The sequence below is a fragment of the Rhamphochromis longiceps genome, linkage group LG3 (genome assembly GCF_057381845.1).
Source record: "Rhamphochromis longiceps isolate RC_006_pf linkage group LG3, R_longiceps_female_GT1.1, whole genome shotgun sequence".
Lineage (NCBI taxonomy): Eukaryota > Metazoa > Chordata > Actinopteri > Cichliformes > Cichlidae > Rhamphochromis > Rhamphochromis longiceps.
The window spans coordinates 58,015,068-58,036,510 of NC_140559.1; the positions used below are offsets into that span (position 1 = coordinate 58,015,068).

At 41.3% G+C, this 21,443-nt stretch overlaps 1 protein-coding gene across 1 annotated transcript in view; it reads left to right on the forward strand.

The window, feature by feature from the left end:
- Window positions 1–21,443, forward strand: part of LOC146675448 (serine/threonine-protein phosphatase PP1-beta catalytic subunit) — a 30,268-nt gene that overhangs the window by 4,471 nt on the left and 4,354 nt on the right. The window contains exons 2-7 of the mRNA XM_085400475.1: window positions 13,483–13,614; window positions 13,767–13,997; window positions 15,068–15,172; window positions 16,065–16,136; window positions 18,005–18,156; window positions 18,385–18,519. Coding sequence (XP_085256601.1) covers window positions 13,483–13,614; window positions 13,767–13,997; window positions 15,068–15,172; window positions 16,065–16,136; window positions 18,005–18,156; window positions 18,385–18,519 — 827 coding nt within the window. The remainder of the gene's footprint in view (window positions 1–13,482; window positions 13,615–13,766; window positions 13,998–15,067; window positions 15,173–16,064; window positions 16,137–18,004; window positions 18,157–18,384; window positions 18,520–21,443) is intronic.

A 21,443-nucleotide genomic window follows, 5' to 3' on the forward strand; every position in this document is an offset into this window, starting at 1 on the left:
GAATTAACGCACACGTGACTGAACAACCATTTATTACGTCTAGCTAATGTTCGGTGCTGCAGTTAGATATCCAGTTGTGATCGGTAGGCCTGCTTTACTGTAAAATGCAGCATTACATTGTCATATTATCAATCAGGTGTTAGTCAATCGTTCAGTACTGATCAGTCAGCTCCTCGCCATAAATGGGGTTTCCCCTGCTGCCTCTTACTCAGTCATTGTTTTCTTAGAGAGTCCTATAACATGCCTGTTAGGGTTGGACCTATGATGCATGTTTTGTGACAAAGTTAAGACCAGCATCACTCCCAGTTTGTCAAGTTTTAACCCAAACTGCATAGTTGTCCTCAAACTCATCGATCAGCTTGAAGAGAAAAAAAAAAGGAAGAAGAAAACTCTGAACTAGGAGTCTCTATCTCCTATGTTCTGTGTTCAGGCTTGTCATTTATTTCGTTTTAGTTGGTTTTCGGTATGCACAAATTTATCTGCAAATGTGTTGGTGTGTCTAAAGACAGACACACACTGAAGCTGTGCTTCAAGAGTGGTTTGGTGGAGGGGTTGACAGGAGTTTCTAGCTGACAGGCTAAACCTGATCAACTGACAGCATGACTTACATCACTGAAGCCTCCTCAGTGGCATAGCAGGCAAAGCATGCAGGTTTCTAGCCTCTCAGGTTTCATTTGTCACTGTGTACAACAATGACTTGTGATTTACTGACCTGTGACCAGTCTTCTGAGTCAGAGTAGAAAGGTAAGCAGCACAATGGTGTGTAGCTTACTTACTAAAGCTATTTGTCTGTATTAAAATGCCATTTGGAGGTCTGTGTGTCTGACAGTGGTAATGTTATGCAGTCATATTTTGCACTCCTCCCTGAGGACGCGAGAGTCCTGTCTGTCATTGTTTTGCATGTAAGAACGGTGGTATCCCAGTTTGAATGTTTGTATTAAGCCACACCAGTGTGGTCATGCAGGATCAAGCTTGTTGTGTTGCATCAGAGCCTGCATGCATATTTTATTTTTTTTAAAGCACTGCTGATTACTAACACTGCAAAGTTACCCACAGCTGCCTAATGTATTGTGTTCCTGGTTATAAAAATAAAAACAAAAACAAAAGAAGTACGGTTTAAACAGTTATGTGTCTAATCAAAGGGTGGTAATGCGGTATTATTGTGAGGTGAAAAGATCAATAGCAATGCAGCCACATTACACAGGATTGCATGACACCATGGTCTGTTTGAAATCAATCAGCCGTCTACTGTTTTTGTATGATCCACAGCAGCTCGTGTCAGATTTCGCAGCAACTCGCTGTGGTTAGTTAGATCACATCTGAATTGACCCGGAATTGTTTAGAGTTTATAGAAATCTTACATTTGCATTAACACAGTAGCAAGCAGTAGTATGCTTTAGGGCTGGGCCATATCATACTGTTCACGGTATAATGTTGGGCAACGATAAGAAAATGAAATATCGCGATAGAATATAGATAAAACGCGCATGCGTGGTGCATTTGTTTTCATACTCATCCTTTTTAAGTTTTGTGGATATTATACACGGTTATGCTGAGGATCTGTCGGCCAATTTCCACTGGAAATGCCTTTTGGTTAAACTGTCAGCAAGGAATTTGTCTTTGCACTGTTAAATTTTTATATAACTTTAATGCACATAAAAAACAGCTGCTTGTTTAAGTGAAACTACATTGATGTTTTGTATTTTGCGCTAATAAAGTTGTGGAGTTGTAAAGTATTTTGTCTAGTGTCAATTATATCGTTATCGCAAATTTTCAAAAGTATATCGTGATAAATATTTTTGGTCATATCGCCCTGCTCTAGTATGCTTCATATAAGCTGCGGTATTCCTTCCCTACATTCCTGTGCACAGTTTACTGGCCAAGCCTTGTGTTTTCTTGTTTGTTTGTTGAGTTCTCTGCACCTGCCCCTCCTCCTCTTTCTCCTCCTCATTAGTTTATAACCATTGCTGTACTGTGTCTCTGTGCTGCAATCGAGTAAAGCAGTGATTACAGGCCCCAGCTTTTCCAGCATACACATGTTAAGCCCACACTGGCTGGCCTTTAGTGACAACAAGCCCTCTGTCTGGGCTGCCAGCACAGGTGGCCCGTAGGCTTTATGTGGCACAATCAACGCCACAGCCCCATGGATCAGCCAGTAAGGGAGAGGGGAGGTAGGATGGAATTTTTATTTATTTTCTTCTTCTTTTTGGTCATCTTGGTTTATGGGCAAAAACAGCAGCCAAGTTGTTGTCAAATTGGGAACATAAAATCTCCTAAAAGGTGTTTGTGTTTAGATGTCCATGTTTCCTGAATTTGAGTCACTCCTTTACCAAGGAGCCACCATTTAGTCCTTACAGTTTTCAAAGATGACAACAGCACAATGACAAATAAGCCAAGGGGGTAAAATGCGCAGTGAGAAGAGTGTAGTGCATCTTTAATTGCATATTGTTTAGATGGCCTCTAACTGTAAGATATTTTACTGTGGTGATGATACCACATACCATATACTTTCTAGACATTTAATATGAGTATACGATAGCCTTTATGAAGGCTATCGTATGAAGCTTGAAGCTATTTTCTTTCTTTTTTTTTTTTTTTTTTTTTAAAGAAAAAGCTTTAGAAGTCATATTAAAGAAGACTTTTTGGATATAAGTCATAGTAGTCACTGACTACTGGAATTAACCGATAAATGGCTATTCTGCAATTACACTCAATAAATTACTGTCTGAGATGCTTGCATATGCCAGTCACACCTTTTCCCTGCACTGAGCAATGTGAAGTTTCCTGGATAGGCGTCAGCAATATGCTATAGATAACCGACTAGCCATACAAAAATCAAATGTCTGGCACTGTAAAGAACAAATGCAGTCATCCTGGAAGTGGATCATCATCTGCTATTTGAAAATGCTTTGGATTTAGAGCAAGTAGTGATGAAGAACAAATTCAGCGAGTGCTGTAAAGTTGCCACAAAGCAATATATAACTTATTCAAGTTCCAGAAAACACGTGACGAATCGCAGCATAACAATGGCCAAGCAAAGCAACGCAGTGGTTGCTAATGTGAGTCATTCAACATTAACTCAGACATCTTCTGAAAGACATACTGGAAATGCCAACAGCAACCTAACTATTGCTTTCCACTTGGGTAAAGATGTGTCTGATAAACACAGTGAGTAATGAAGACGGGCATGCTGTTACCCCTTGCACAAATACTTTTCTGTTGTGCAAATACCTGTACTATATGCAAAATGTCACATGGCTGTTGAGTACTTCTATGTTACTCCTCTGTGAACTAAATCCCAAAAATAACAAGTTTCAGTGGTATTGATCTCTTTTCTTATTTGCAACAATGTTGCATTTTACTGTTATTTTATTTTTTTTAAAGTATTCTCTATAGATTTTTGCGACCAGCTTTGCATCTTCTGATACCATGTCTGATTGGTGTAGACGACACTCATAGGGATCATTTTATGTTGAAAAGAGTCATGACGTGTGAAAGAGCCTGAATCAGGAAGCGAAAACGGATAGCCACCGTCGTGAGACCTGTTATCTCAAACTTGGGCATTAGGATTTTTCGAGCCAGTGTAAATCCTGACTGATATGTTTTGCTGTATTTAGCTTTGTTTTTCAGGCAGCGTGAATTTATTTTTTTCTTAATTGTTTTTACAAGGAGTTGCTTGTGTTCCTATTTTCAAAATTTCTATCGGTTTGACCAGTTCGGAGGTTTTATCATTTTAATTAGCATCTGGGTGTCTGTGTGAGGAAAGTTCATCGCCGTCTGAACTGAAATTGAAGCACTTTGACAGCCATTTAAAGTAACTTTTTTATTTTTATTTTCCTGGATTCAATTTTTATTTTACAGCTATTCATAATGCATATTTGTTTCCTCGCTGTCACCCTGCTTGTTTGTGTCAGATGTAGTCAACTGCTGCTGTGTTGCGTGGTGTTCAGGGTGCTGGCGGGGCACTCTGTTATGGAAACAACAATGGTGGAGCCTGTGTGGCGGGGAGCGTTCACCCCCTGGCACCAAACATGGCACAGAGAGCTCACCCAGGCTTTTCAGCTGCCTAGCTATAAACCCTCCCTTCTATTCAGTCCCTCGTTTGCAGGGTCTCAAGCTTCAGTGTCAGCCTACATTTTTCTCCCGTTTCTCTACTCCTCTCCATCTCTCCCACTCTCTCTGTCTATAGCTGTGTCTCCTTTTATATCTCCCCCAGTCTCTCCTCTCAATTTCGTCCTTTCTTTCGCCCCACAAAGACTGCCATTCACTGTGGCACTTAGAGACGAACAAAACGTCCTCTGAAAATCTAAAGCTTGCCCAGAAATGCCATCGCAGTTGGATTTCTGAGTTAAGAGTGGCTCCCGCTCCTCTTGCCAGAGTTACTTTGTGTTTCTCGTTCACTAAGGGGTCACTGTTTTCCATCTCTCCCGTGTGGGAGAGAGTGGGATGGAGGAGCAGTTGAGAGCTGCTGGCCTTGTGCCCAGTTGGAGTGAATGGAAGAGGAAGGCTAAAAAAGGTCTGACACGGCATCTTTTTTGGTGCTGCAGTGTCTAAAAACATGCACAGTCATACTTGCTTTAAATTCATGAGTCTACCCAGTAGAACTTTTGAATCCTTTTCTTGAAAAGGAGAGATATTCTGTTAAAGTTGAAGTTGCCAGAAAGTGGCACTAATGAACTGACAGTGTGAATTGTGACATGTGGGCATACTTACAAAACATAGACTTTGCAGTCACCTTCAGTTTTAGCTTTGCACTACCTTTCTAAGCCATAATGCTGATGTGTCATGGGTAATTTTTTTAGTGCCTTTATTTGACAGGTGATACCTTGCAAGAGAGCTAGGGTGGTGAAATTAAATGTGGGACTGTGGTGTTAGACCATCGAGTTGAAAAGCTTGTTTATGTTTTTCAAGTTGATATTGAGATGCGTACTTGCAGCATGCTACCTATTGAGTTTGAAATGGTCATGTGCCAGCTCCAGCACAGAAACCTTCCAAAAGGGCCATCCAATGTTTTGAGTGGTCTTACTACAATGCAAGTTCAACAAAGTCAAACATTCTTTGCCTTTGCAGACTTAACAAAACCAAAAACACCAGCAACAATAGGTATAATGATAATATTAATAATGATAATTATATAGATAATAATTAAACTAACCAGTGTAGAAGACCCAGAACCTAAACATATGAGGGGAAAAAAATGTTTTACTACTATCGTGAGGCCTACCTGTCTTATAGCTTCTGCTGGCTTTGTCGGCTCACCCCCTCGGCCCATGTGCATGATCTATTGGGGAAAAATTGGCTCACGCTAACACTGCAATCTTAAGAGTCCCTTAGAAACCAGACACCATTCAGAGAGAAACTTGAGCAACTTCAAAAGAGCTCCCTGTGTTGAGTTGTGTGAAAATGTCTAATAAGACATCAGTCTTATTAGAGCAGCAATACTAGTGGCATGTGCTGTGACTAATATGCTAGGTCCAGGTACTGCAAATGTGCTGTTAAAAGTTCCTTAGTGCTGTGTAGCTGTGGGCAATATGGACTTTATATTTTATGATGATATGTTTACAAACAATGTGATTTAAAACAAAAAAAAAAAACATACCATCATGACATGTTTCCTAATTTGAAGTGTGAAAACCAGGTGCCAGCAGCAGTAGCATTATAGTGGTAACACAGCTAGTCAACGTAAGAACTCAGGTGGCCTACCCTTGGAAGTATAAAATAACTGCTTAACGTTTTAGTTTAAAACTAAAATAACTAAACGGCTCTATTTTCCACCATGCAACCACATCAGTGATGTTCATCTACTGTTTGTTGCTGCTGTCTTATGGAATGAAAGTGCTCCAGCAATCCTCTGTAGAGTCAGTTGTTTACATTTGCGTCACACATCTCCAGCTGCTGGTATCTTTCCTTTATAGCCAGGCTGCATTTGACAGCATGTGTTTGTCTCAAGTAGTGAAACAAGTGTATTGTTTCCACATTTACCTGGAACAATTGTCTTGCATATTTTGCAAAGTTATGTGCTTTGTTGGAGGTTGTTTAAATAGCTACCTTTGTCACTACTACATCATCACCGGAAGCCGAGACAGGGCTCTTGTTGTCAGATATGCTTGGGCTTATCTATTGTTGCACGTACTAGGAAACGTAAACATGTGGCATTGCTGGAGCAATGTTGTGATGACATTTTTTTTCACAGACATTTATATAACTGAGTATATTTACATTTCACTACAAAGTGCACCATTTGTAAGATACTGTTTGAGTCGAGATGAGAATTGTCACAACTGGTACTGTACACTCAGTGCAACGTCGGGTAAACTGAGGCCAAGTTCACTGATGCCTGTGCCCGATTGTTCTCGGGAAACTCCGCTGTGATGAACTTGAAACAGTTTCAGTTGACAGGGAGTATTGAACAAGTTACTTAAAAAAAATAAAATTAAAACGAATTCATTGGTCAGCTAATCGGTGACTCAGCACTGATTCAAAAACACTGATTCAGTGAAACAACATGACCACTCCAAACAATCCTTTCAGACCCAGGAAAAACAAAATAATCAAGTAGCACGTATAATAACACTGGGCTATATATAGACCTATACTGAACCTGCATTAAGGATTACAAATGTAGATCTCATGGAAAAATAAGTAGAATTTGCTGACTTGGAGTAGTCACGCTTATGGTTTGCGCTGACATCTGCGCGTGTTTCTCGCTGATGTATCCTACGCAGCGCTTTTCCAGTGCAGCTGACAGCCATTATATTGTTGTGGCCCTGAGTGCGAGCTCTGGCCTGCGCTTCATTAGCCTGTTTCTATTCCCATCACATGCAGCAGAGCCTTCAAGCACTCCCTCTCTGTCCTGACTGACTACTTCCTTCATACAGCAGCGGCCATATATGGCAATGCCTTCCAGAAGGAGAATCTGTCTGTAACTAACTTATCTTTCACTCGCTCTCTTTGGCTCTTTGTTCAAGTAAGCCCTCTCTTAAATGAATGGAAAAATAGTTGACCTCTTTGACGCTTGGCAAGTCATTTACAACCAGCGAAGCAGAGGAAATCACTCTCAACCAAACCCCTTCCTTTAGAGAACGACCACGTTTTCCTTTATAGATTGAAAAAACAGTGCTTTTCTATTTCTTTTTTTTTTTCTCAGATATGAAGATGTTCACTTTTGTCAGTGGTTAATATTAGACTACCATCAATTTTGGGCAACACAGTCCACAAAGATTACAGTTGTTGACTCTGCAGATAGCTCTGGCCTTGATATGTTTGCAAAACTGTTCGGGCAAGCCTGGCCTTACTATGTAAGGTGTTTTCTCATTTCACTCTATCATAGTTTGACTGTGTACTCACACACCCTGTCACGTTGTTGCTTTATGTGGCAACACCTCTCTGGTGTGGTTTATTACGCAGCTCAATAGATGGCTGGGTTTTTCTTAAGATCCTCCCAAATATTTAATGAGTCACTGTCACAAAATGCTGGGCAGGAAGAGTTTTTATTTAACAAAAAAAACCCCTCCCAGTTTGTACCTAGAAATATGACAACCAAAGAACGTTAGGTTGTTTCTAATGATATGTCCACACAATGAGTGATGTGCTCATCACACATCTCTTTGAAGCTGAAGTGGTCCATCCAGGGTCTGGTTGCCTGGGTAACCCTGTCCTCTATTTACTACTCTGTCAATATGTGAATCGCCAGCATCCTCACCTCTCGCTGGTAGTCAATTCAGTCGTTCGCCTTCAAGTTAACAAAAACTTTCTTAGACTCACTCATTTATAGTCATTAAAATATTTTTTATGGTCTCTTGTTGCCATGTTGCTGAGCTTTACAACTTTATAGTTTATAAGTAACATTTAAATGTCTACCATTCAAACTAATTACTTTTTTAAGCAAAGGGTTCTACTAGTTAGAAGAAATCAAAATGATAACATATTTAAAACGGTAAAAACAAGCAAATGTCAATACTGTTTCAGGTGACTGGTCTCCAGTTATGTTCACTACGGGTTGGGTAAACCATTGCACAGTGTTAACAAGTTTAACTGTGGGTCTGTGCTCTGCTGCTTGCATAAACACAATCCTAATAATGTCTCTAGTATAGCCACTGGAGTTGAAGTATGGCTCTGAGTGCAACCTGTCTGGTTTTTTAATTAGTAAATGTATATTTCAGGCATGTTAGGCCACCCTGTGGAAGGGACACTGGGGGAGTGCCCTGTCCCATATCCAATGCCATATTGCAGTTTTAAGTACAGTGATCCAGAGTAGCTTTCGAATAATAGTCCTGAGAGCCAAACAGGTTTGGACTGCTGCTGGTTGGACAAAACAAGACCTCAATACAGGACTCTGGATAAATTCAGACATCTCGCAGACAATTTTTGCTTCTGTATTTTTAAAAACTTAACTATTGACAACAAGCCTTAAATCCAGAGGGTCACATTAGCTAAACTTTAATTTTTTTCCTTCAGCTTAGTGTATCATGATTTACTTTTACAACTGCATGGAAAGATTTTTATGAAATGTTGGTGAATGTATATGTTTGAAATAAAAATGAACTGAACTGAACTTTTCTAGTGAGCTGTGTTGATGCATTTAGTTTCACAGACGCTTTTTCATCCAAAATTGGTTCCCCACACTTGGTACTAGAAAGGTTCTTTGGGTTTTGGTGGTACGTGTAGATTCCCTGGCTGCATGTTTCTCAGGCTGCAGTAGGCTGAGATGTTAAGGTTTAAAAAGGCCTGTGAGCTGTCTGGTATGCACTCAGGGAGGGGTATGAGGCAGAGCTGTCCTCTGACGTCAGCACAGTTCACTGCTGAGGCGGAGGAGGGTGACCCAGAGAGTCAGCCACAGCCAGGAATGGAACTTGAAAAATAAAGATAATAAAGAGATTAAAGGAGGAAGGGGAAGGAAGAGGTAGGGCTGCTCGATTATGGCAAAAATGATAATCACGATTATTTTCACTGAAATTGAGATCACGATTATTTGACGATATTTATTTAACCCTTTAAGACCTACTATAGAACCAAGTCCACCAGAGCTTATATTATTTTTATTTATTTTTTTTACATGCTGTAGTGCCATTTGTGGGAGCATTTCAAGTTGCTATACATCAATACAACTGTTATAGCCCATATTTTAATAATATGTATGCATTAAGTGCATAGTAATTACATAAATTGCAAAAAAGTGCAATAAACTACAAAAAAAATTGAAAATCGCTTTTGTTTTGTTTACATATATTTCTACTTGGAGAAATTTAAGAGGTTTATCCCTCAAAACTTTAAATACAATAAAGTTGCAAAAAATAGTTTCCCACCACAGGAAATTTATTTTGAGTGTCTTCATAGTTTTATTTTGGAGATACAGCAATTTTTATATACTGCAGGAAAAACAAAAAACAATCCTATGATGCAAATTTGCAAAGAAAACAGCATGTGCATCATTTCACTGTGGGAAGTGTTACGAACAGCTGATAGGAACGGCAAAGCGTGTTTCTGGAATATTATGCTTTTGTTCCTGCAAGCGCTTTTTATGCAGTTTTTGCAAAGCTATATGTGGAACGAAACCGTGACCGAGGACAAGCTGATGGCATCAGATGTAAGTACAACTCCTCCGGTTTCATATGCAAAACAAATTATTGCGCTAGCTTACACGGTTCAGGTTCTACAGGGATTTAAAAATAGTTACGCAAAACGGAGCGTGCTGCTCTGACTGGCTTTAAAGGGTTAACAATGACTTTAAAAAAATAATATAAAATAGTGTGCAACACCAGTGAAGTTTTTTTTTTTTTTTTTTTTTTAACTCTTTTCAACCAACGGCAGTCACTCTCCAAATAACTTCTGCTTAGCTTTCTGAGCTTCCCTCGGGTCCTCTTAATCAGCGGTCTCCAACCTTTTTTGCGCCACGGACGGTTTATGCCCGACAATATTTTCACGGACCGGCCTTTAAGGTGTCGCGGATAAATGAGGGAGGGGCTAATAATCGGCTCAGTCATTTTTAATGATCGTTGAAAGCCCAGATCGTAATCGTGATTAAAATTCGATTAATTGAGCAGCCCTAGGAAAGGCAAATTGGTGAATAGATTTTGACAGCAGGCACTTGATTGCATGAACTCCTCTGGCATACTGTTTTAAGAGGGTGTGACCAAACTCCACTGTGGTGGCTCAGGCACATGGACCTGAGCTGACCAAATTAGGAAAATGTACTAGAGGTTTCTTGAACATTGGTAAATGTCTTGAACATGACATTTACCAAATGTTCTAAACCGTGTGTGTGTGTGTGTGTGTGTGTGAACCTCATGAGTAAATTATTTTGAGCTAAGTAATTGACCAGAATCACAAACTATGCGGATACAGGCAGGCCTGTTGTTGGGTCTCCGTCACGGCTGTCGGATGCAGCAGTGTTAGTATGCAGGGCGTGGGCTGGTGGAGGTGACACTTAATCTGCGAATCGCCTCCTTTTCCCTGTGAGATGCAGCTGCTGCTCCATTCGCCAACACCTCTCCCGCTGGAAATTGGTCTTTCTGGGTTGCCACGGTAATCAGATGTGGGTGCCACATCCTGCTCTTTCCTTCTCTTGACTGGTGAAGCTGCAGTGCACAAGTGATGGACCAAAGGATGCTGGGATACCTCCCCACAAGCTTATAATGGTACAATCTGAAGTCAAGGTCACTGGATCGCACTCTCTTTCTGTGCGAGCGTGTGCGAGCGTGTGCTTGCGTGCGTGCGTGCGTGTGTGTTTCCTGCTCCGCCTCAGCTTAACCCTGTGATGAAGGGTTATCCTCTCGGGCAGGTGCTTCTGGTTTCGTGTTTGTGTCTCCATCCTATATCGGGCCTCCCTGACCGAGCTGGAAGGCAGAGGTGTGAAATCACTCAACACTAGACACACAAACACATCTTGCTTGTGTGTGTGCTTATGGAAGGATCAGTGGCAGAGAATGTGTTTAGTATTTAAACCACGTACAGTCTTTGCATGGTATTGCTTTTCTTTTTGCTCGTTTACTAGAAAAACGTTCACCTTTTGGGCAGTCATAAAAATAGCCCTTCAAGTGGGGCGTGTGTGATCACAGGATGTATTTGGCTGCAGTGCAAGAGTGTTTATAGTCCACGCCTAAGATCTCCAGGCAGAAATGGCAGGGTCATGCAGCACATGTGCACACATGCTGCTGCTGCTGCTGCTTCTCCTTCAGGATCACAGGGATTCACCTGCAGGACACACACACGACACCTTTGATACTCAGCCCTTTCAAGCCACTTCCTCCTTAGAAAAACGAGCCTTTCTGGCTGTGTTATTGCTGCATCCTTCTGACCACATTCTTGGGATCCACTCATGGACTAGTGTTTTACACCGGCTTGGATTTCCTTCATGTTGCCGTGGTGTCACCTGACAGCAGCAGTCTTGCTCAGCTCTGGTCCTTATTGTTGCTAAGCAAGAAGAATAAATTTGTCTATGTAGTATAGGGCTGAACGATTATGGAAAATAATCTAATTGCGATTTTTTTGCCCCAATATTGCGATTGCGATGCGATATGCGATTATTTTTTAAGGTCTTTGTCTTCTGTATTATTAAACAAAGACAAGCAATACATCATATAGTATGGCCAATACTATATTACATTAATTTTAAACTGTTCTTTCCTGGAAGACAGACCTCTGTTATGATGACATGAGGTGATGCATGAATTGATGACTGACATTTTTATTTAACTTCTTCAATCACAACAGTATATTTGAACATACACAATAGTTTATTTTTAGCTTACAAACATCTGAGCATAAAGTGCTGACAAGGAACCCTGGTGTAAACATTAAAATGAAAGTCAGTACAATGTGCAGATTGCAGAAATATACATAAACAAAATCAGTGGCTTTACCACACTCAGTTTTTCGACATCTGTGAACTACTAGACAGTCATTCAATTAAAAAATAATATTAAATAAATAAAACTAATAAATAAAAAATACACACATCTTACTGATCTCTGCAGTCAGTAACATTACACATAAAGTGCAAACATAATAGCAATTGTATAAACACACACACAAACACGCCTTTAAAAATTAAAGGCGTGAAATTGGACGGTCTAGCCTTCTGATTAGCGTCACCGCTGTCTTGGTGGAGTTTAATAAACTCGGCCGTCTGCTTCTTGCTATCTAAAATATAACCAGACACTGGTGTAAATTCTCGACTGTCTCATACTTCTGTTTAATAAGTTTTCTGTTTGACGTTTAGTCAGCTGTGTGAAAACCAAGGAGGAACCCACCCGGGGGATTAATAAAGTTTTATTTTATCTAATCTAATAACTTTAATCTCAGCCAAACCGATTTACTCACGAACAAACAAAACACTGAAAAAAGCCCAACAATAACATTTTTAGGTTGTCTAAGTGACTTATATATTACGTTTAACCCGAGCAGCGAAACTCCGCGGTGATCTGAAAATGATGTGCCGGGAGTTGTGCCGTTCTCGGCCGCATCAGTAATCCTCGAGCTCCCGGCTAGCTGTCGAGCTGGTGGGTAGCAGACGCCTCTGAAAACGTCGAAGCACTTTTGCAAATATGGGATATCTTGATAAACCGAGCAGATATTTGATGTTTACACAACTACTTTCTCGCCTGAAAATATGTTAAAAGTTTATTTTGTGACCCAGAAAGATTAGTATGAGTAATTTTAAAACTTAGTAGCGGCCGCCATTGTTGGAAACTGGAGTTTGGCTGGGCCGCGCTATGAATTCTGGGATATGGTAGTAATTTGGACACCCTTATAATCGCAGTATAATCGCAGCCTTTGCGGTTAGAAAATTGCACTTGATCATGTCGCGATATTATCGCAAATGCGATATATCGTTCAGCCCTAATGTAGTAGCTGTTGATCTTTTTGTAGGAGAATGTAGGATGGCAGCAAAATGTGGAAATGCATTTCTACTCTTTAATTTATCTACGTGTGTATACATTAATTCCTGTAATCTTAAGACGGTATAGTAAGAGTAAGTGTATCATTGTGTAACAGTGTATTGTTCCAAAATAATGCTTTTTCAAAAATGATGTATTTGTATTTGATTTAATTAACAAGTCATCCTCACTTCATCTGTATGTAATATTGACCTGCTGGCTTTCATAATAGTTATGTGTACATCTGCCGATTTCACGAACTTTCAGGGCTTCTTGTCACTTGACCACTGTGACTGCCCCCCTTCCCCCTTCTCCTTCCTTCTCTTTTCTGTTACGCAACAGGAAGTGTATCCACAAACACTGACATCAACAATATCCACACAGGCTATTTCTGTCGTCCTCCTGTTGACTAAACACGGTCCTCCCATATTTAGTTTGAAGTTAATTCAAAAAGTTATTTGACAATCATAACCCTGAGGAAAAAATCAGGGGAGTCCAGTCTCCTTGGGAAAGCTTACTCCTTAAAACTGACTTTCACATCATCAGAAAGCTTGGTGTCGAAGTTTAGTTTAAGCTCACCCAGCTTTTGCTCTCCCTTCCCCAGTGCGAGGATGTCGTCCAGGGAAGATTGTCCAGATGACGGAGGCGGAGGTCCGCGGCCTCTGCATCAAGTCCCGGGAGATCTTCCTCAGTCAGCCAATCCTTCTGGAGCTGGAGGCTCCTCTCAAAATCTGTGGTCAGTACTATCAAGAACAGCAAAGGCACAAATAGTATAGAGTGTGATGCCTATTGCAAATAAACAAACAGATATAACAATGCTTATTATTACTGGAGAACGTTCCTCTTTGCCTTCTGGATCAAAGTGTTCCCCTCTGCTCCCAACCCCAGGTGACATCCACGGACAGTACACAGACCTGCTGAGGCTCTTCGAGTATGGCGGCTTTCCTCCGGAGGCTAACTACCTGTTTCTAGGAGACTACGTGGACAGAGGGAAGCAGTCTCTGGAGACCATCTGCCTGCTGCTGGCATACAAGATCAAATACCCCGAGAACTTCTTCCTGCTCAGGGGCAACCACGAGTGTGCCTCCATCAACCGTATCTACGGCTTCTATGACGAGTGTGAGCATCCTGCTCTCATAGTTACACTTTTTATTTCCTCTTAAGTTCTTTGTGGTGGCTGCCGTTCCATTGTGCGTGATTTAACACACAAACACTTTTGAGTGAAACAAAAGTGGTGATCAGGAAGCAGGCAGGCAAAAATGGTAATTTGATGGTTCATGTTCCCAATCCTATCCCCCCCCCCCCCCCCTTTTTTTTCTAGATATTTGAATTGTTTCACTATAAAATAGAAATGTAAAATTAAATGAGTGAAAGTAACTCATAAATAGAGCTCCTACTAATTCCCCTATTAACTGCATTTTATTTTATTTTTATTTATTTATTCTTTAAAGGGGTCCTGAGGCCACTTCCTGCCACTTGAACTGGTCTTGCAGGCTTTCATGAAGGAAAGTGTTTCCATGCAAATGCCACAATAACAGAGTATTTTGTGACAGATGACAGTTTTAATAGAGTCAGATGTCTCTCCAGTGAGTCGCTCATCCCACGGATGGAGTCCCTTGGTCATGGTGTTGGAAGGCAGCTAGAGATGGTAGTACTTGTTATGCTGCACAGTGGCAGACGAACCAGTTCACTCAGTTTGATGGAGAGCGCAGCGGGATTTAAGGAGGTTTAAAAAAATGGCATTCAATTCTCATCATTACTTTAAGTAAGTCAGTAAGCTGCCTCCATATTAGCCTCCGATAGCCAGTGTTTTCATTCCAACAGCAGCACCTGATGAGTAGTCACAAAGGTAGTTTTTTGTTACAAATTTTGTGTAAAGTGTACATTCAAATCTCAGATTTCCTTAAGCACAGTAGTCCTTTTACCCAAATGAAGGAAAGAAGGGACTACTTGTCTGTGAAAGCTTTTCAGCATTGAGATGGAAAAATGTTGTTACTGCAAGCAGATCTGCTGGCTTGCAAGCACTGCTCTTGGTTGACGGGCACTTGTAAACCAATAAAAATCAAAAATCGTCTGTGTCTTCCAGTGTAAAGAGGACTGTCTTAAATCTATTAAACTGGAGGCGGAGCTGGAAAACCTTTGAAACAGCCTTATATGGTCGTGCTGACACTGTCGTGTTGATGTTACAGGTAAACGCAGATTTAACATCAAACTGTGGAAAACTTTCACCGACTGCTTCAACTGCCTGCCCATCGCCGCCATCGTGGATGAGAAGATCTTCTGCTGTCACGGAGGTATTCATATTGAAACAATGTAACTACTGTTTAGTCTCCAGATTATTGCTACTTTGAAAAATACTTTAGAAAGCCCCGTTAGGAACCAGGCAGCTTTTGGGGGTAGTGGAAGGTTGAGCATATAGATGTGGAAAGACCCTCAAATATTCAGTCTTTGCATTAGTGTCACTGTGGACAATCCTACTCCATGAACATTACATGCAGGGTCCCACAGGGCTGAGTACTTGGACTTGCTGTATTTTGTTTTATCGTTTGCCACTCGGTCAGGTAAGCCAGAACAAGGCTTATGCTGATCGCTTGTTTATGCTCTGTTCAGTCAAAGGAAACACAGACAACTAGATTCTCTGCATTCCTGCATCATTGGCTTTAAGAGCTGGTGGCTTTAAATGCCTTCAACTGAAATAAGACAAAACTAAAATCCAGTCTTGCTTGGTACAATTAGAAATACTCCAACTAGTTGTGAACAGCTTATTTTTGTAGGTCATTGTGTGCATGGCAAAAGGATGCAGCGGGGACAAACTTCCTCTTACATTTAGATCATCACAATCTGTTCCCCATTTGGCATTTACAAGCCTGCCCTTATAGACGGGCTTCTGTATAATGTTTTGTCATGTTTTATCATTGTAACAACTCTTTAGTGTGACACTCTTATTTGGTCCTTGGGGCTTTGTGAAGACTGTGGGTCAGCACTGAGCTCTTCTCACATCACTTACCCAAAATGAAAGATAAAGTCCACGGCTCTCGTGAGCTTCTGGTATTTCTGGTTTACTAATCGGATGTGAAGTAAATGGTTCAAAACAAGTTTTGGCTGCGCTGATATGAGTTAATACCTCCATCCTCGCAGGAGTAGAGATTGAAGAGATTTACCCAAGGGTGTTTGTGTCGCCCACAGGCCTCTCTCCTGACCTGCAGTCTATGGAGCAGATTAGGCGCATCATGAGACCCACAGACGTGCCAGATACAGGTAGGTCAGCACACTCTCACACAGCAGGCCATTTTCTCTTCTTCTCTCTTTTGTCAGAGGAACTAATAACCCTCTGATGATTACTTTTACCCAGTGTGAAATGGACAGGTGTACATGCAGTGGATACACAACTTAAACTGACCCGCATGTGAGCCTTTTTACTGTTGTTTCTCCCGTACTAAACAGTCTAAAGGTACAAGTATATCTGGGATTTACATAAGCACATGATCACTTAAATCACACATTTAAACATGAGCAGAAGAGTTTCAGTAACATGTGTGTCTATATGCACATCAGCTACAGGGATTGATATGTTTGAACTGATGTATGACACGCACATTTAAACAGGTAACTTAAAATAACAAGGATTCAATTCAATTCAGTTTTATTTATATAGCGCCAAATCACAAAAACAGTCACCTCAAGCCGCTTTATATTGTAAGGTAGACCCTACAATAATACATACAGAGAAAAACCCAACAATCATGTGACCCCCTATGAGCAAGGAAAAACTCCCCTTTAACAGGAAGAAACCTCCGGCAGAACCAGGCTCAGGGAGGGGCGGGGCCATCTGCTGCGACCGCTTGGGGTGAGAGAAGGAAGATGGGATAAAGACATGCTGTGGAAGAGAGACAGAGGTTAATGACAGATATGATTCAATGCAGAGAGGTCTATTAACACATGTTGAGTGAGAAAGGTGACTGAAAAGGAAAAACTCAATGCATCATAGGAATCCCCCAGCAGCCTACACCTATTGCAGCGTAACTAAGGGAGGATTCAGGGTCACCTGATCCAGCCCTAACTATATGCTTTAGCAAAAACGTAAGTTTTAAGCCTAATCTTAAAAGTAGAGATGGTGTCTGTCTCCCAAATCCAAACTGGTTCCATAGACGAGGGGCCTGAAAACTGAAGGCTGCCTCCCATTCTACTTTTACACGAAAGCAGGCTGATGTCAGACTCACTGGATGTTTGGAGCCATTAACACAAAAAGCTGTGTTGCTTCAGGAGGAAAAATGAATGAGGGAAATGTTTAGACTTGGTAGTGTTTTCCAGTAAACACTGAGATGTCAGCTCTGGCCTTGTTTGGGTTTTTGTTTTCATTCACTTAAATAAAAGGATTTCCACTCTATTAATAGAGAAAAGTATCAACTGTTGCATAAAAATGCAGCTAAATGCAGGAAATCGCCAACACCTACACTGGACACTATTTATTTATTTCTGCATTTCTGCACAAAGTGCAGTGACAGCCTGTTGAAGAAGCAGTCTTCCTAAAGGTCAGACCTTCATCAAGCTTCATAAATAACCCTCAGGATATGACTGCTTGCTCTTAGCCCTCACTTTTCTGTTGCTTTATTTCTCAGTAGAGATTCTGCCACTGCTGATAAACACAGCACTGATTAAGGTCCCTGTAATCCAGTTAATGTCTGAATATTCTCTGGTCTTCATGTCAGGTCTGATCAGATCTGCTGGCATTCATCTATCATCATCACCTCATGCTCTTTGTGCTGCAGCTCTCGTTTCAGTAACTCTTTAGCTAGACTTGGGTTCAGAGTTTTTCAGAACACATGAGGCTGAGTCTCGGTGGTGGTGAGCCAAGGCAAGCAAAGCTTCTTTTTGTGCCTTTGCCCCCCTCCTCATTAAAGCTGCTGCCTCTTGTCCTTTTAAGGCAACCAGTGTTCAGACCCTGGCAGCGGCTGTCTCTCAGATCCTCTTATGGTCTTTCAGGGTGACTCTGTGTGTCTGGATGAGACATTCAGACTATAAATATGACAAAAAGTTGACTTCTGTGGTCTAAGAGAGGCTGGATTCAGAATGAAGATGAATGTGTGGCAGCTGAGATGTTTCACATTGTGAATTATCCTCTCCAGGCCTGCTGTGCGACTTGCTCTGGTCTGACCCGGACAAGGACGTCCAGGGCTGGGGAGAGAACGACCGCGGCGTCTCCTTTACCTTTGGAGCTGATGTGGTCAGCAAGTTCCTCAATCGCCATGATCTGGATCTCATCTGTAGAGCCCACCAGGTAACATGCACATCGACTTGGTATAAAAATCATTAAACCGCACAGAAAACAAACGCTCTATCCAAGAAACTTCTGGAAATGCATATCCATTAGCAACATGTGCCTCAGCTTTCAATATCTGCATAAAGTACTACAGTACTTTAAATCTGATCATGATTATGATGAGTGTTTGTATGAGGGCAGTGCCAGTTGTTCACCTTCAGGTATCTGTGTGTCTGGCACCCCCAGGTGGTAGAAGATGGTTATGAGTTCTTTGCCAAGCGGCAGCTTGTGACGCTCTTCTCAGCTCCCAACTACTGTGGAGAGTTCGACAACGCTGGTGGCATGATGAGCGTGGATGAAACCCTGATGTGCTCCTTTCAGGTATGATGACATAATACTGAATGCCAAACATGGATATAATCTGTGGTTACATCTGAGAAGCCCCGTTAGGAAGCACAGTAAAAATCATAATGTCTTCTCATCCATCCATCCTGTGCTTTTCATCCCTGTTTAATGAGTAATCAATAATTATATTAGAAGTGATGGTTAAACACAGCCAGTGAGCAGAGACAAAAGTTGAGATCACACTATGGTGCTAAATGATTCAAAGCAATTTTATTGATGTTTCCTGCTTTGCACCGTATGACTGAATAAATGACATTATCTGCAGAATTAAACACATCCACAGAATCCCCCAAACTCCAGCAACCTACCGAGGAGCTAACTGGAATATAATTGCAATATACATAGCTGTGCAAAAGTGTGGAGTCAACACTCATTTCTGTATATTTTGTTTCTAAGAAGTCAGGCTTTCCTGTTAGTTTTTTTTTTCTCAAAGATATTTTTATTGAGTTGAAGCAACAAAGAAAAGCAAATACACGCAGAATTGACAAACACCAAACAAGCAAGTTTCACAGCGACTGTTAAAACTGAAATATCAGAATACAGATTAATGACACACTCACATGTCTTATAATTGCTTCCAGCAGTTTATCCCCTACCCACAACACTTAGAACCCCTATCCCTCAGACCAGGAAGGAAAAAACCAAACAAACAAAGCAAGAAAAAAGAAGCAAACAAATAAAAACAACATCGCAGATAAATCAAGAACAAAATAAGAAAAACACACAAACGACTAACAATAAATAAATAAATAAGTAAATAAATAAAAAGAAGAAGAAGGGGGGAGGATTTACTGAGCAATGCTGGAAGTCGGGTTTGTAGCCTGGAGGCTGGAAAAGTATTTCAGGAATTGCCCCCACACCTTGTAAAACTTACCGCTGTTGTTGCTAATCGCATACCGGATCTTTTCAAGGCTCAGATAGTACATAAGGTCCCTCAGCCACTGAGCCTGGGTGGGCAAAGGGGCACCCCTCCATCTTAGGAGGATTGTACGTCTAGCTACAAGGGAGGCGAAGGAGAGCATGCAACGCTGTGACGAGGTCAACCGTGCATCAGCCTCTCCAGTGGTGCCAAAAAGCGCAACTAAAGGATCAGGATCCATATGGTGTCCAACAAGTAGGGATAAGGTCTGAAATATATCTCTCCAGAATCCTTCGAGGCTAGGGCACTTCCAGAACATATGAATAAGGGAAGCCTCCGCACTCCCACACTTATCACAGGTGGGGTCAACGTTCGGATACATACGGGATAGTTTGACTTTGGAGAGATGGAACCTATGCACAACCTTAAATTGTAAAAGACAGTGGCGGGCACATAGGGACGTGGAATTAACTAATTTGAGTATTAAGTCCCATGTATCCATAGACAGGGACTGATTTAAATCTTGTTCCCAGGCCGTTTTAATCCGATCTATCGAAGAACCGTTCATGCTCACCAGCCTGTCATAAATAAGAGAGATAAACCCTTTACGTGTTGGGATTAGGGTGAGGAGCATATCCCCTGGGCTTGCAGCTGGTGCTACCGGAAAGTTTGGAATCTGAGATTGGAGGAAATGTCCGGTCTGCAAATATCTGAAAAAATGTGTACGTGGGAGATTAAATTTTTCAGAAAGCTGGGCAAAAGATGCAAAAGTATTGTCAAAAAATAGATCATTAAAACATGTAATGCCCCTATCATGCCAATCTCGAAATATAGGATCAGATAGTGATGGCTGAAAAAGGGGGTTAGAAAAAATTGGACTTAGAAGGGAGAAACCTGTTAATCCAAAATGCTTCCTCATCTGAGCCCACACCCTCACCGTGTGCCAGACAACTGGGTTATCAATTGTCTTGTTTGGGGGAAGGGGGAGTGAAGATCCAATCAGGGCCAGGACAGAAGAGCCTGTGGGCGAGTTCAACTCCATGAGCACCCAGGATGGGCAATTACCCTTGTTGTGGAAGTAAAGCCAAGATATAATGTAGCGCATGTTTGCTGACCAATAGTAATATCGAAAGTTAGGCAGTGCCAGGCCTCCACGACTCTTGGGTTTTTGGAGTTGAGCCTTGTTCAATCGAGGGCGTTTACCCCTCCATATATAAGATGAGATAATTGAGTCCAAGGAATCAAAGAAGGATTTGGGGATAAATACTGGTAACAATTGGAAGAGATACAAAAATTTAGGAAGTATATTCATTTTGATTGAGTTGATTCTTCCCACCGAAGAGGTGGAGAGAGGGGGCCACTGTGCCAGATGTTTTTTTTTGCATTATTTAACAGAGGAAGGAAGTTCGCTTTGAAGAGACACTTATGTGTCCTTGTAATAATTACACCTAGATATGTAAATTGATTCCCTGCTATTCTAAAGGGGAGGGTAGTATAGTCAAACACTGGTGCCCCTCCATCCACAGGAAACAACTCACTTTTACATAGGTTGAGCTTGTATCCTGAAAACTGGCCAAATTGGCGAAGTATGGATAACATTGCAGGTATAGATATTTTGGGGTTTGAAATAAAAATTAAAAGATCATCGGCATACAAGGATACTTTATGTTCAGCACCTTTCCTCCGGATCCCATTGATCTCCCCACAGCTGCGGAGTGCAATGGCGAGTGGTTCTATAGCCAGATTGAAAAGAAGAGGACTTAAGGGGCATCCCTGACGGGTTCCTCGTTGGAGGTTGAAAGGCCGCGACTGTATGGAATTAGTAAAAACTGAAGCGTTAGGGCACATATATAATAACCTTATCCATGAAATAAATTTCGATCCAAAATTGAATTTATCTAGGATCGTGAATAAATATTTCCACTCTACCCGATCAAATGCCTTCTCCGCATCTAGGGAGAGAATGCACTCAGGACCCTGACTGGAAGGGGTGTATAATACATCCAATAGTCGGCGGATATTGGAATAAGAGTAACGATTC